A 16,750-nucleotide genomic window follows, 5' to 3' on the forward strand; every position below is an offset into this window, starting at 1 on the left:
ACTGTTTTATAATGTTGTTCTAGTAACATTATTTGTATTTTTTGAAAATATGTGTAGATGAAAAAGAGTGTATAAATACGTGTAATGTTGTTTAAATACTGAAAACTATTATTTAAACAATAATAACAAAGTACAAACAGACCCTCAGAGCCTGTTTGGTAATATTATTCTAATAATATTGTTTGTATTTTTTTAAAATATATATAGATAAAAAAATATATGAAAATATATATAAACAAACGCCCCTTCCTATCTTAAACAACAATTATTCTTAAACTTTAAAAAACATTAAAACTGTATCTAACAAAACGAAGTGCCAAACAGGCCTCTGCTTTTGTGCTCAAATCACAGTTCAGACAGAGAGAGAGAGAGAGAGACGCATGGCTCTCACATCATCGACGACACCGAAGGGCATAGTGATAACAGTACCAGTTCTCGTACTTGCAGCCTCGGCTGCCGCTATTTTTTTGGTCTTCCTTTTGTCTTCTCTTTCCTCATGCTCTTGTCCCTCTAATATTAATATCAACACTTCTCCCGTGTCCGCTTCCACCGCCGAACCCCGTGTCCCCGTATCCCTCTCTGATGATGATGCTGGTGGTGGTGCTGGCCGTGTCGTCGTGTCCACGACCAAAGATGATGTGGAGTGGGTGAAGGATCAGATCCGATTGAACGGCCTTCATATGCAGGACAATGTGCTCCGCAAAGGAATTAACCCCCGCACCAGAGCCCAGCAGCTCCAAGATCTCGAACAGTTTGTACATTCTCTCTATCTTTGTAGTTTATGAATTTGTTTCTATATGTATGTATGTATGTATGTTTTATGTGTGTATTTATGAATGTGTTGAAATGGGTGTATGTTGTTTTAACTTGTAAGTGTGAATTCAAATGTGAAGTTTTAAAATTTGTGTGTAGTTGTGATATGGGTATGTGGCATATTTGTTTATCTATGTGTTTACGTGTCTATTTGTTTATTTATGTATTGCTCTCTTAATTAGGATTTGAGAGTTGTGTGTTTATATTTTCTGTGTGTGCATCATGTGTTTGTTTTAGAATTGGGATTAGTCTTTGCCAAAGTGTGGTCTTTCTTTATGCGTGTGTGGAATGTATGAGATTAGAGTGAGCGGAACTGAGTTGGTTTGTTTGTGGAGTTTTGGTTAATGTGGTGGGCAGTGGGGGAGTTGGGTTTGGAACCGTGTGATTTGGGGGTTTGGGGTGAAATTTTTAGATGGTGGTGGCTTGTTGGAGGAAGAATGCAAAGGAGGGAAAAAGGGGTGGGGAAATGATCAATAAGAAATGTCGGTTGTGGATGACGGATTTTAATAGCATGGAGGGGAAAAGGGGGAGTGGGGGAGAGTGGGAATCTGAGAGAAAATGGAAGAAAATTTGGGGGAACTTTTCTGGAACATTCTGCATTGTTCAATGTGTTTATTGGAAGTTATAATTAAGCTTTGGTGTATTCACTTCTAGAACTATGCTTTGCTTTTGTTGAATCAGCTCTTTGAGTTCACACACATTTTTTTGTTTGGAATACACGGATACAGGGGATTAGAGCCTGTAGACATTGTATCTGCCATTCATTGATACTGGTTTCAGAATCGTGATGGAAGTTTCCATGGAAACTGTTAAATGTTTCTCCTTTTATTGGGTTGGTCTAACTTACATGCTTTGTTTTTATGCTGTTCTGGGGCTTGGCAAATGCTTGTGCCCCTTGACTCAGGTTAGGTGGGGGTGGGTTGGATGGGTGATAGTGTCAAGTAGGGCAATGAATCATTTGCTTTCTGAGAAGTGCAAAAATTATCGGTAGACTATAGTTTAGAAACTATGATCAGTAGGACCACAGGAAAACAAACACAATTGGAAGCATATGATTAGAAGCTTTTGCTTCCTTTCTATTTAGTTTTATTGGAAAATCACATTTAGGGACACTTCATCAATCAATTTAATGCTGGTTCTGTCTTATGCATTTATTTGGACACTTATTGCAACATAATAATTTCAGCTTTTATTTGAAGGCTATATGTAGTATGTGTAGATTTATCTTTTTGATATACATAGTTGGGTTTCTGCATTTCAGTTTTTATTTATTTTTATGAATGTCTTCGTCAAGATTTTGAACAAATTCTCCTTCCCAGATTCAAAGGCATATCGCATTATGAAGAACCTGAGGCAAACAACCACACAGCCTTCCCATGTCCTGGTGAGCTTCTTGTTGAGGAGCATCACAGCAACTATGGAGAGCCCTGGGCAGGCGGGCGAGATGTGTTTGAGTTCCTTGCTGAATCCAGCCACCTCAAGCCTGACTCACGTGTCCTTGAGATTGGCTGTGGCACCCTCCGAGTTGGCTTGCATTTCATTCGCTATCTCAATCCTGAGCACTTCCATTGTCTTGAAAGAGATGAGCTCTCTCTGATGGCTGCATTTCGATATGAGCTTCCTTCCCAAGGGCTCCTATACAAGCGCCCTTTGATTGTGAAAGGTGAGGACATGGATTTCACCATGTTTGGTTCAGGAGTTGTGTATGATTTGATCTATGCTAGTGCTGTCTTTCTTCATATGCCTGATAAGCTTGTGTGGGTCGGACTGGAGAGGTTAGCAAGTAAATTAAAACCTTATGATGGGCGAATATATGTGTCACATAACATAAAGTTCTGTTCCCGGATGGGAGGAGAGGAGTGTACAAAGCGGCTTACGAGTTTGGGACTTGAGTATATTGGAAAGCATACACATGATAGCTTGCTTTTCAATCACTATGAGATCTGGTTTGGGTTTAGGCGGTCAAAGGAATAGTACTTTTTGGATCTGATTCTTCTGTGATTTAGTTCATGATTTGGAAGCAGGTATTAGAGCCTTCAATGATCACAAATTACTGCAACCAGAAATATTGAGTCTTCAATCTCCTGTTGATAAATTTGTGCGGAAGAGATGGTCTCCATTTGAATGGATCACTAGCTTAAGTGCAAAATTGAACCTGTTTTGTATTTTTGAGCAGCAAAGGGTTCATTGTAACATTGTAGGTATACGGGATTGTCATGTTATGTACTGGCTACTAGAGATCTGTTAACTTATTCTTTTCCTTCTAATTCTTCTTCTTCTTTAGTTTCATGGTTGTGCTTATTGTTGCGTATAATATTATCTAAAAACAATGGCAATCAGATGGTTCAATGTAAAAAGACAGAGGTAAGGCATGGTTACAAAGTACTCAATATTTTGTTTCAAAATCTTCAGAGTGGTATTAGTAAATAGGGAGTTGAGTGTCACTTAAGCTTCAAATGAAGAAGAAGAAGAACGTAAATGAAGTTGAGTGGAGGAACCTTGTGTACTTAAGCTTCAAATTTGCTCGCAGAAGCTTTGTACTTGTCTAAAATATCATAGAATCTTTTAAACTAAAGCAGGGCCCTTCTGAAGACCTTTTAGTTTTTTTTTTTCAAACTAAATTGCTTATATGAATTTTAACAATACATATAATTGAGCTCAAATATCTGTCCCAACAAAGGACTTTGTGATGCTATAGATTGGAAATGATTATTTGTTTATAAAATAGTATTTTAAATCCACATATTAATAAAATTTAAATCCATTGGTTGGTTATCATAACTTATTTATCAATTGAAAATAAAATTACATTTTCAAACTTGATTTATATTTCTCTTCAAATACATTTGGATCCAAATGGTATGTGTCTTGACTCTGGCTCGATTATTGATCTTTTCCATCTGTGGCTTAAATTGAAAGAGAGAGAGAGAGAGAGAAAAAAAACACATTTTAAACTTTATAATTCGTGAACAATTTCAAATAAACCTCATTTTCAGAATTTTCAAATTAAACTGTATACTTTAAAAACCGTTTCAATTTAAATCATAAATCCATTTTACATGATGTCATAACTATGTATTGTTTAAACAAAATGACACCATGTATATTTAGTCACCTTGGCTACCTACTACCATTGTTTAAATAGCTTAGAGCAACCACACCAGATCAGTTAAAATCCTCTAAAATAAAAAAAAGTACAACTTTTACACATTTTGTGCAAAAAAACACCCACATCAGTGGGTGTAAAAATGGGCAAAAATGTGCAAAACTATAAACGAGCTACAGTACCGTGTAAATTTACACGGATACTGTAGCACATGTATAACTTATTTTATTAATTTTTTTTCTCTCTTCTCTCTCCACCTCACTCTCTTTTTCTCTCGGACTACTGAACCGATGCTCTCTCAAGTCTTGCCCCGATCGTCGTGCCGCTGCTGCTCACCCCAATCGCTGCTGCTCACGCCGATTGCCGCTATATCAACGATCACTGCCGCTGCATCAACGATCTGATGTTTCGCCTCACGTTGTGTCTGATCGCCACTCACCCCGATCTCTGATCGTTGATGGTTTCGTCTCGCGTCGCCGCTGCTTTCACCTCGCCATTCTCTGATCACCGTTGCTTTCGCCTCGCCTCGCCGCTGCTCTAATCGTTGATGGTTTCGCCTCGCGGCGCCGCTGCTCTGATCGTTGATTCGTGGCTTTTGATGGTTTTGATTTGTGGGTTTAATGATTTTGATCAGTGGGTTTGGGATTTTGATCAGTGGGTTTTGATGATTTTGATTAGTGGTTTTGGGATTTTGACGGTGGGTTGATGATGGAGGCTGGCTTGATGGTGGTGGTTGTGTGGGTTGTTGATGGTGGCCGGTTCCGCTGCTCTGAGGGTTAACGGTGGCTGGGTATTATTTATGAATGAATATTATATTTGTACAAACACGTATAATAAAGGAACTGATGTGAGTACTTTGTAAAAGTGATAGTGTAAAATAGAAAAAGTAGATTTTTTGTGTAAAATAGAGGAAATTTTTAAAAGAGCTGATGTGGTTGCTCTTACACCACTGTTTAAAGAATTTACACCTTTTTACTTGTTTTAGGCAAAAATGGGCAAATAGCCCTAACAGCTGAAGAATATAGTTAGTAGGCACTGTTTTAGAAGTTTATAGAATACTAGCATCTCGACTCTTAGAGAGTCGATTTTGAGGCTATAAATCGTCTCTTAGATAGTCGATTTTTGTGGGTTGATCAGATCTGATGTGACGATTTTCCACGTGGCGGCCACCTGGAAATCGAGTTTTTAAGAGTCGATTTATATATCAACTCTTAAATACTCGGTTGGCGATTTTCCACGTGGTGGCCACCTGGAAATCGAGTTTTTAAGAGTCGATTTATATATCAACTCTTAAATACTCGGTTTCCAGGTGACGTGTACATGTCACTTGAACCACCTGGATAGCTACTGCTTTAATTACAACAACATTCAGTAATAAACAAAATAACAACTAAGTCGATACAACATAGTTTACATAGTTGCCTAACACTTGTTGTCCATACCGAAGATAACTACAACTCCCACGTACAATGCCATTCCAAAATCGAGCCTCCGCTCGCTTGAAAAAAATTAAAATGCAGTTGTTAGTTCCTAAATGCGAAGAACAAAAACCAAATAAGATTCTGAGCATATTATATCAAAACAACAAAGGCACTTGCCTAGTTTGTAGCACTACCGCCTGTCGAAGCCCCACGGGAACCGCTTGTCGAACCCCCAAGGGAATTGGGACATCTTCTGCGGTTATGCCCCTCTTCATGACACACTCCGCATCGCTGCCTCAGTTGAATCTCCCTCAAGTCCGAATCTGGGTTCCGGCTTCCCCGTTTTCGCCGTACCCCATCCATTTCATTTCTTATTCTTGACTTCACAGGGCGACCTTTGGCCCGCAACAGACTTGGGTCAGGCACCCACCGTGGTCCGCGAACGTCCCTCCACAATGACTCTGACATTGGCACCACAAATTGATGTGAATATGTGTGAATGGCGTTCTCCAAACTGTAACATGGGTCAATATAGCTAGTCGCATTGAGATGCAATTGTTGCAAAACTTTAATTGCATGTGAACAAGGGATCTTAATGTTTTGCCACTTTCCACAACCACATGTTCTAGCAAATATGCGCACTTCATGACTGTGGTTTCCCCCTCCACCTCTATGGTCGTTGTACGGGGTAACCACTTGATATACACCAGTTTCATGATTAAATTCCCGCACAGTGTGTCCTGAAGTTTTTTGCAAATTTGTGTTATAAATCCCCATTGCATAATCACTCCACACCTTACCTTGACAGCGATCAGAAGTAATTTGTTTATGTCGATCATGGAAATATGCAACAAGCTTGCACCAAGTGAACTCAACCATTGCAGCAATGGGCAAACCGCGGGCACCTTTAAGTACCCCATTAAAGCACTCAGAGATATTGGTTGTCATTGCCCCGTAACGTCTTCCACCATCATGTGACTGGGTCCATTTCTCCACATCCTCACTCATTAGATATGTGTATGGCATATAGCGTTCAAGATGGGGATCATCAGGGTCTAACCTCCTCAATGCATTAATCTCGACATCCTTAATAGTTTGCATTATGGACTTAAATTTAGCGTCATGAGTCGCATATCCAGCTTTCAAGGCCAATGCCTTTAGAGTCGGGTCATCAAAGTGTGTGTTGAAGTTGCTAGCAACATGTCGAAGGCAATATCGGTGATGTACCTGTAACTTTCCATCATCACCTAAAGGCCACTCTGCAATGGCGCATTTGATACCTTTATGTCGGTCAGAAATAATGCAAATGCCCTCGTTAGGTATCACATGCCCTATCGAATTCCTGAGACACTCTAAAAACCACCCCCAACTAGCCCCTGACTCCTTGTCCACAACAGCAAAGGCGAGAGGCAAAACCTTTTGGTTAGCATCCGTTGCCATTGCAATCATCAACACCCCTCGATATTTACCATACAAATGAGTCCCATCAATACTGATCAACCGGCTGCAATATCTAAATGCAGCAATGCATGGAGCGAATGCCCAAAATACATAGCGCAAGAACGTAGTACCATCTATGGGGCTAGGTATGGTCCAATAGCCGTCCGGGTACCCGAATCCTGATCCAAGTATGCCAACAACAACTTTCGCAACCTTTGGTAAGACTACTCCCAATCTCCAAATATCTTAGCAATTGCCTTTTGTTTTGCATCCCATACCTTATAGTAAGAGAGCTTATGATTATATTTAGTATCTATGTGGCCCCGGAGCTCTTCAATACGAGCAGTGTGATTTTGTCGCAATTTCCCCACAATTTCTTATGCAACAAAATTAGAATCCATCGTTTTACCGGCTCTTTGCAGGCCAAAGGGTATACAACTATGTGGACCCACATAAGACGTGACCATCCACAGACCATTTAATTTAGCCTTCATGAATGCCCCAACGTACCACTTGCAGTTGGTGTCAATGCACGCAGCGCACAATTTAGTTTTGGTCGACCTCCGGATTATAAAATTTCTATTATCCTTTGCTGTGTATATTATCAATGCACGCTTCACCGTCTCTTTATTTGCAAAAGTCAACCCTTTATTAAAATGCATCCCATCTTCCCAAGTAGAAACAAATGGTATCTGAAGACGTGAAGGATCAACCATATTTTTCCAAGTATTTGCGGAGAATGACTCGGCAGGAGGTGTGTAGGCAGTGGTCGTATTTGTAACATGCTGGACACCAATATCATCGTCCGCATCACCTTCATCATGGCACTCCATATTTTCCTCTTCAAAATTGGAAGCAAGTTCATGGTCATCCACATCCTTCTCAAAGTCGCCTCGCTCAATCCTCTCTTCGTACTCATCCATATCATCGAGATTTTCATCATTATTCGCAAAATGATCTTCATCCTCCACCCCTAAATATGTCTCTTGAGGTTGAAGTGTTTCACTAGTATTGGCAGCATTATCTTGAGATGGGAATGTGTAACCTCCCATTGTAGTGCATCCATCGTCTAATTGCAAAGATGTAGTTGTTTATTGCTGCAACTCCTCGACATCAACTTCTGCGAGCGGCTCGGAACTTACGTACAACTCAGCAGCATTTACTTGGGGCATTTTATGGATTCTATTAAACATGACATTTACATGTTTATCTTCTTTGATCGCCATGTACTTGTAATTTATCCGCTCATAAAGAACTTCTTGTGGGTAACGATAAATAATATTTATGTCGTAACAAGTAGGGCTCAAACTCAGTTCTTTCATTATTTTCAACTTCAAATCATTCAATGTCTTCAACTTACGACGTAGGGCTCAAACGCATTCGATATTCGGCCCTTGAAATGCGAATCCGTCAATCTGTTCAGGATTGAAAAGGGGACCACCGTAGTATACATTTACGTCAATATTCTTCAGAGATTGTGAACCTATTAGAGTCAAGGGTAATATGTTAGTGACATATTTTAACACAATTACAAAACATTTTTATGTACTCAAAGTAGGAAAATTACAACTTCTTACATCCAACACACCCCACATTTGCATATACTCACTCCACATCACATACAAACACACTCAATCATTATTATTTCATACTCAAACAAATAAAAAAACTAAAGACAACACTTACCCCCACTACAAAATTTCAAATCATTCTAACAAAAAGATAATAACAAATATTAAACCAAACAACAACAAAAATAGCCATGATAAAAGCCTAACAATACAAATATATATCTTAAATATTTGTTACTTCTTATAAAAAAAAATTTAAAAAAAAAGCCTAGCATATATACACTAACTTGTTACATCATATGCATCTACAAACCCCACATTAACATATATACTCAATCATTACCATTTGTTTCTAAACAAAAAAAAAATTCATTAATCATACTAAAAAAAAAAAAAAAAAAACTAAATGCACAAATATTCAAATCATTCTATAAAAAATATAAAGAAAAATTACAAACCAAACAAAAAAACTAATGATACATACCCATAAAAAACCTAACATTACATATATGTAACTAACAACTACCCATAAAAAAACCCTAACATTACATCTATGTAACTAACAACTATTCAAAAAAAAAAAAACTAACAACTAGAGAGAGTGTATAAAAACCTTACTTGACATGATAATGTGTAAATGGAGGATGAGTTTGATTTGAAGTTTTCTATGAGAGTGAGAGAGAGAGAGAGTGAGAGAGGGAGGAAGAGAGAGCTGCTGGATTTTTTTTTGCAATGGCAAATGGCAGACCTCAGAAACTTATTATTGGGTGATAAAAAGCAGCTGCCCTAGCCACGTGGACCAAAGTGGACCAAACATAGCAAATCGAGTCTTTGAGACTCGATTTCCTTTAAAAACCGACTCTAAAAGACTCGATATCTACCTGGAGTCCCTTTGGTCATTTAAGCGTATTTAATTTTTCACAAGTAAATCGAGTCTCTAAGACTCGATTTCCAGGTGGCCACCACGTGAAAAATGGCCACATCAGATTTGATCAGAACATGGAAATCGAGTCTTTAAGACTCGATTTTTAGGTTGAAAATCGACTCTCTGAGAGTCGAGATGTTAGTATGTTATATACTTTCCTTCCGGAGCCTACTAACTAGATTCTTTAGCATCGATGCCTAATGGGCCATTTTCTCCCTTGTTTTATTTTATTTATTTTTTATATAAATAAATAATATCATAACCCCTCAAAAACTCATTCGATTGATAATGTGGCAAATTGAAGATGAAACATTTGAATTTATGGCATAAATTGATAATGTGGTGGACTAAAGATGAAACTTTTGTATTTATGCCATATCTCAAGTTAACGAGCCCTTTCACAGTTTCACTCTCTCTCTCTCTCTCTCTCAAAGATCAATTAAAAATCCATTCTAAAACCCTTGATAAGTTTAAACCCTAACCCATAACCATTAGAGAGCACAAAATTAGATTTCATAATATTTGAGAGCCAAAGCCAAATACCAAAACCCAAAGAAGAAAATGCCTTCTTCACGAATCCTAACCAACAAATTCCCCACCACCTTCTCATTCTTCACTTCCTCTTCTTCCACCTTAAACTACCGTCACCTAACTCCGTCACAGCACCGCTTGATCTCCTCCACGTCACAGCTCCACAACTCATGGGTGGACAAGGTCAAAGGGGTCTTCACTGGGCAGCAGAAGAAGACCACTACAGGTCCAGAAGGAGGACCTCAAATCAGCTCCGAAGCATTCACTCTCCTCCGTGAGTCTCCCACCTCACCGCCCTGTCACTCTAAAGCTGTTTTACTCTTTACTTAGCTAAAATTTATCTTCTTTCTGTGCTTCACTTTTTTGTTGATTTTTGATCATACCCTTTTGCTCTTTTGGTGCAAAATGGGCATTTTGGGCTTTATTTCTTTCAAATTTTGCATCTTTGCCATTTTTTTCAATCCATTAGTAATAATTGGTTATAGTTTTAGTTGTAGTTTTTATATTTTTGGGTGTCAAATTTGTTGCTGTAGTAGTTGTTTTCTTCAAATTTTGAACCTTTTGTCTTAAACAGGCAAACCCTTTTGTTCTTTTTTATTTATTAATTGTAGAATTACTGTACATTATGATCAGCAGTACTAAGTTGTTTTTTTTTGGGGTAGTACTCTGTACATTATGTTCAGTAGTACTAAGTTGTTGTTTGAACATTACGTTCATTGGTTATAAGTTGTTGTTAATGTTGTCATAAATTAATGTTATTGTTTGTTTGATTGCAGGGTTTGCGGATGAGTTGAAGAATGCGAGAAGGATAGGGACATTCAAGCAGTATATAGTGGGACGAAGCAGTGAAGCGACATTTGCTGATGCTTTTGAGAAACAGGAAGCTATACTTCGATATCTTGGAGGCTTCGATTCTACTGGAGATGTTGGTTTTTCCATTTGATTCTTTTTTTTTTTTATTTAAATTTTTTATAAATTTTATACATAACAGAGATTGTTTATTCAATCAAGAGAATGGCATAGTCCAAGTACACAGGAAGTATACAATAGGTACACCCATGATTAAATTCTAAAATTGCAGTGATCAACCAAATCTAAAAGTTTAGGAAATGAAAACAAGCTTGAAACAATCATCCATTCAAACAAGGATCTGAGGAGTGTCAACTTCAGATTCAATATAGTTCTTTCACACCCTTTGATTCTTTTTTTTTTTAAATGAATATTTTGTGCTTACAGAAACATAGGAATGATATTACCACAATAAGTTTTGAAGTAGGTGTAAGCTAAATTTTCTTTTCATTGTACAAGGTGTAGCCATGGGCACGAGGAAGAAAAAGATACTACAATACAATAGAGCTTCATAGGTGTATAAGTGCAGGATGTTTGAACTTCATTGTGATAAAGAAAACTCAAATGGGTGTAGTTCTGAAAATCATTGATTTATCTTGGATTGCTTGTGTTAAAAAAAATAGACTCAAGCGTGTCTTGTTCTTATGGATTCCTTGGTATTTTAAATTCTAAAGATTAGAAAGGTTCTTGATTTTTTCTGGTCAGTTATGGAGAACCTTTCTCTTTATCGTAAAATAGAACATGTGCTTTTCCTTCTCAGAGCTTAGTATTTAGTATGCCAACAACACTTGAATATAGTCCATGAATTTCATCACATGTTCCTCTAAATAATAATGCCGAATGATTCTCTACTGCCAATATATCCACCGTGGGATCTTTGACCAATTAAACTATGACTTATAGAGCTGAAAAAACCACATTATTTGAAGAATACTGCTGAAGTATTTTCATCTAGGAAAGTCCTATAATGGTTCTTTATTTCTTTGGTGATTTTTTGGGGCAAATCTCCTCATTTTGGTTTTAGGTCTCTTGATGTGTAGAATATTCAAAGCAGTCAAAAACAAGAAGCAGCAAAGCATTGTAATTGCACGGTGGCAGATGTAGAGAATGCACTTGCGAAGTTTACATGGGCCAAAGTGGCACAAAAGAAGCTAGAGAAGTTAAAAGAAGAAGGGAAACCAATGCCGAAGAACATTGCTGAGGTAAATTTCTCTTGGCTTGTTTTATTTTCTTCTGCCAAAGTGTTTTAGTTTTGTGGATTTGTGAATATTTCATGCATATGAATGATAGAAACCTCATTACGTGTCTACTATTTGTAAAATTACTAATTGAGATGTCTAATTCTGTTTTAAGCTTTTTTTTTGGTAAGTAAGAAGAGAATATTATTAATAAAGGAATAGCAAGAAAAATACAAAGAGTTCACGGTAGTAAACAAAGAAAAATAAGGAAACAATAAGACACAAGCAGCCACTAAGCTATTCTAATAGATGAAAGAAAATCTATAAGGGTAGAACAATCCGAGAAACCCCAACACCGATACCAATCAAAGAGGGTCTGTTGGCATAAATCTAATAACTGAACCACAGTTTCCCCTCTTCCTCAAAAGACCACCGATTCCGTTCAGTCCAAATAGTCCACTTTATACAGCTTGGAACTAAATTTCAAATATCAGAACTATGCTTCCCAAGCCAATGATGCCAACAAAATAATAAGTCCACAACTGAACTTGGCATGACTCAATCGATCCCAAACAACTGAAGCATATACGTTCACAAAGAATGAGCTATTGGACAAATAAGTAACAGGTGATCCACAGATTCTGCATTACAACAGCACATACAACAACGATTCGCCAAAGGACGACCACGAAGTATAAGGTTATCCTAAAGTTAGAATCTGACCATGGGCTGCTTTCCACGTAAAGAATATCACCCTTTTAGGAACCTTAACTTTCCAAATGCCCTTCCAAGGGAAAGTAAAAGAAGCTGCATTTCGAATCTTATGATAAAATGACCGAATATCAAACTTTCCACTTTCATTAAGACCCCAACAAAGCCTGTCACACCCTCCACCCCTAGGAATTCGGGTTTGGATGAAATGAAGTAGGGAGTAGGAAGCCACTAACACTTCAGAAATACAAGCTTCCTTATTGGCTGAACACATAGATAACTGAGAATAAAGAATTTTAAGAGAAACATCCCCAGTCCACTTATCATGCCAAAAAAGAATACAAGAACCATCCCCCACCATAAAGGACAAATGCTTAGGAAAACTTTCCTACCCTTCACTAATACTCTGCCATAGACCACAACCACCTGCCCTTCTACAAACTCTAGTCAACCAACCCCCTTTTCCCTCCCCATATTTCATGGCTATGACCCTCCGCCACAGATGAGTGATTTCATGGCCATACCTCCAAAGTTATTTCCCTAATAGGGCTTGATTAAATGACGCCAAATTCTGAATTCTCAAACCACCTAACTCACGCGGTAAGCAGACCTTTTCCCAAGCCACCAAAGGATATTTGAAATGCTCAACTAATGAATAGTTCACTTTTAAGCATTTGCATGCCAGTACATAAGTGTGTTATTGTATTATAGTCTTTGGAGGGATGTTAGCACTTACCGTTTTCTGGTTAATTACCCACGTCCTTGACAAGGCATAGTTTTTTCTTGCACCAGTGGAGAAAATAGTAGTCCCAGATTAGTGGAGTAGTATGTTTGCCTCTATTTTTTTTATTTCTAAAGTAAGGATCTTGTTGATTGGGAATGGAAAAAGTGTACCCAAGAATATGGGATTCATACATGGGTTGCAACACTATGATTGATTCTATTAAATTGAGTGGATTTTTATATGTTGGCTGTATGAAGGATTTTACACAAAAATGAGGAAAAAGATGGGGGTGTGGGTGTAAGTCTATTTAATCCTTGATGGGATAAATTATGGTAAACCCTTTATGTAGGCTTCTCCCTCTCTGTCTCTGTCTCTCTTGGTAGGGCCTATATCCTTTTTGATCACACACCGCTGTGCCATTTAGTGCCCCAAGTCCATGCAGAACCAGTATAAAGTCACATTGTTTGGAACTCTGGGTTCTAATGTTAGATTGTATCACCTTGCAAAAGGTCTCCCTTGATCCTGGTTTTTCATTGATCTCTGTATGTATATGCTACAAATACATGCATCAATTACCAGATTTACCTAAAGCCACTTGTACAATTGTCTAATTCTTTCTTCACTCTAGAGTCTAGACTATGTAGGCAGGTAAGACTGTAGGCATGCATATCTATACACCACTTGGTTGTGTAGAATGGATGTTAATTCCTTTCTGTTTGCTGGTTAAGGGGCTGGTTCAATTTTCTTGATCTTTCCTTAGAAATGCAAATTGAAAATATACTTACGACTATTTGTATGTTATGCTCTGTAGGTGCAAAAATTGATGGGTTCAACACCATTGGATATTGCCAGGTCTAATTTGGCCAAGAGTGGGCAAACCAGTAGAAATGCGCTATGCCCTTGTGGTTCCAAGAAGAGATACAAAAGGTACACTTTTGTTTTTTTTATTTATAAGACAAATGTTACATTTTATGTGCTTGAACTTTTTAGTAATATTTTCTACTCTTATATAATTTGGCTTGAAGCACAGTATATTTTACTGGCATACGGGATAGATTATCACATAGGTTTTTCCTTTCACAGTTCACCTGATTCTCTCATGAAAAATAATGCATATTATTCCTTCAAATTTTTTTACACTATAATTATTTTAAAATTTTGTGAATTGTAACTCTTTTCATGCTTGTAATTCTTCTGTAATAAATAGAAACCAAGTAATTTGATTTGATAAACACTTAATACTTTGGAATTCATGGCTTTCTATAGCTGAGTGTGCTGTTCATAAGTTGTCACAAGCTAGTTAATCAGCTGAGAAAAACTTGTGACTATCAAGGATAAGGGTTCATTTAACAGATAGTGTTTTGATGTTGATAAGTACTTCATACTTTGGCATTCTTGGCTTTCTATAGCTGTGTGCTGTTCATAAGTTATCGCAAGCTATTTAATCAGCTGAAAAACTTTTGGCTATCAAGGATCAGGCTTTGCTCTAAACAGATAATGTTTTGAGGTCAATCACTTTTCTTTACTCAAATTGCCGTAGTAAGTTACACAACTAGAAGTAGATCTCCCATAACTTTAAAAACCTTTTTTTCTACCATGGGTTGGACCTCAAACCTCTCCTTATGGAAGGGGAAGGAGGAACAACTCAATTCTCCCATAAGCTTAGTATGTTTTGTTATTTCCTGTCAGTATACTCATTTTCAGCTTGAGTTCCTTTCAAACTTGGTGATTAAAGTAATGGCAGCCGAATTCTGTTCATAGGGCATATGTTCAAGTTTTTGTTGAAAGAAAAGAAATAATTTTGTAGCTTAGACATATTTCGTGCCTCCTATTAATGTAGTGCCCAAAATGGGCTGCATGTCTACAACATGCATTCATTTAATGATTGATCAGCTCGTTCCTTCACGTTTTTTATTATTTTTTTTATGAAGGTGCTGTGGGAAGGATTGATCTGAGAACAAAAAATTTTCAGCAAAAAGACACCTATTCCAAATCTTGGAAATGAGAGGTGTGCAGAGCTAGTAGAATCAATTTGCTGTCTCAAATAATGTCTCGTTGAAGCCCTTTGCTTTGTTTCAGTCAGTTGGACAATTTGGCCTGTAGACGAGATCCTCACACTGCTTGCAGGAAACTGATGATCAGATGGGTTTTTAACCTAATTGGTTGCCCTGCTTATTCATTTTTGTAATGAAATTACAAACTTGCTTATAGAATGAATAAAAGCCTTATTCTTTAGTCTCGTGTCTCTTTATCTTTCTCTTAAGTTGACCGATCTGTTTGTGTCAGAGTGGGTGCGCGCACAGTTAATTTGTTTGGAATTGAGATCCGGTGCAATTCACTTCAATCCTCTCTCAACTTTTGTTTTACCATTTTACTTTTACTTATTTTTTATATTTAATGGTTGAGATTTAAAGTTGCATTTTACAACTTCAAATCTCAACCATTCATATCAATTGCACTTAATCTCAATCCGTTTATTTGTTCTGTTTTTCAATCATGTTTCAGCACAGACCCTCAAACCAGAAAATTATTGATTTCTTATTCATTAGATCCTTGCTGGATGTTCCATAATGGCTAGTCAATTTGGTTGAACTTGACCAACTATATACATTAAATGGTGGATGTAGCCGACCACAAAGTAGGATATGCTGAGATAGCATTGATCAAAGTGATGGTGATTGGTGATGTGACCTGTGACCATGACCAGAAACAAATGTTGATGAATGATGAGAATGTAATGTACCAAATACTTTCAGATATTGTGTGAAAGAAAATTAGATTATTTTCCGTTCTCTTGTTTGTTTGAAGGCAATTAGGCTTCATACCTGTGTTTATTGAGAGCCATTAAGTTATAGAGTGGCCCTCCCCCCTCTTTATCTCCCTTCCCTCTTTATTCAGTAGTGATTCAGTACTCACCTTTTACCTAGCATTTGATCTCAAGATTCGAGACCACGACTGTGATGCATAAATTTTGGCTTAAATGAGTTGTAGCCCTTTAGGTTTGGTGCATGTCAATACTTGTTGCAATTTTAATTAATTAAGAGAATCAATACACTTAACATTTATCAATCTTTTGATAGGTAAGATACATGCACACAATGGGTCTCAAAGCCAAGGCCAAACCTTCCATCTAGAACCTATAAGAGAAGGAGGAGCTAGTTAAGCTAGAGCTAATTGACAATTCATCAATCTTAGACTACAAATTTTTATTTTTAGGGGGGAGGGGTTTGGACTAACATTGAAAAGCCTTAAGCTATAATCATGATATGAACAGTACCGGGTTAACTTGGCTAAGCCCGAGTGTGAGTTGTTAACAAGCTTGAAAATCGGTTGGAATTGGTTCGAGCTGAACCTGTGCTTGAATTTATCAAACATGACCTAGTCAAGCTTGAAAGCTACTGCTTGGCCTGGCTTCTTTACACACTTACAAGGATATAATTGCACTGCTTTAGCTAGTGCTTCTTTAATTTATCTTTGATAA

At 37.5% G+C, this 16,750-nt stretch overlaps 2 protein-coding genes across 2 annotated transcripts; both read left to right on the forward strand.

Moving 5' to 3' along the window:
- The first annotated feature begins 315 nt into the window (after nucleotides 1-315).
- LOC142627067 (uncharacterized) lies at nucleotides 316-3,080 on the forward strand. Its single transcript, XM_075800866.1, has 2 exons — nucleotides 316-751; nucleotides 2,133-3,080. Exons 1-2 carry the CDS (start codon nucleotides 381-383, stop codon nucleotides 2,785-2,787), a joined length of 1,026 nt encoding a protein of 341 aa, XP_075656981.1. The 5' UTR covers nucleotides 316-380; the 3' UTR covers nucleotides 2,788-3,080.
- Nucleotides 3,081-9,706: 6,626 nt separating this feature from the next.
- Nucleotides 9,707-15,504, forward strand: LOC142627344 (uncharacterized). The gene is made up of 5 exons (XM_075801189.1): nucleotides 9,707-10,081; nucleotides 10,584-10,732; nucleotides 11,697-11,858; nucleotides 14,081-14,196; nucleotides 15,201-15,504. The coding sequence occupies exons 1-5, from the start codon at nucleotides 9,838-9,840 to the stop codon at nucleotides 15,217-15,219; spliced, it is 690 nt and encodes a 229-aa protein (XP_075657304.1). The 5' UTR covers nucleotides 9,707-9,837; the 3' UTR covers nucleotides 15,220-15,504.
- Nucleotides 15,505-16,750: the final 1,246 nt, after the last annotated feature.

Source organism: Castanea sativa, chromosome 3 (assembly GCF_040712315.1).
Source record: "Castanea sativa cultivar Marrone di Chiusa Pesio chromosome 3, ASM4071231v1".
Lineage (NCBI taxonomy): Eukaryota > Viridiplantae > Streptophyta > Magnoliopsida > Fagales > Fagaceae > Castanea > Castanea sativa.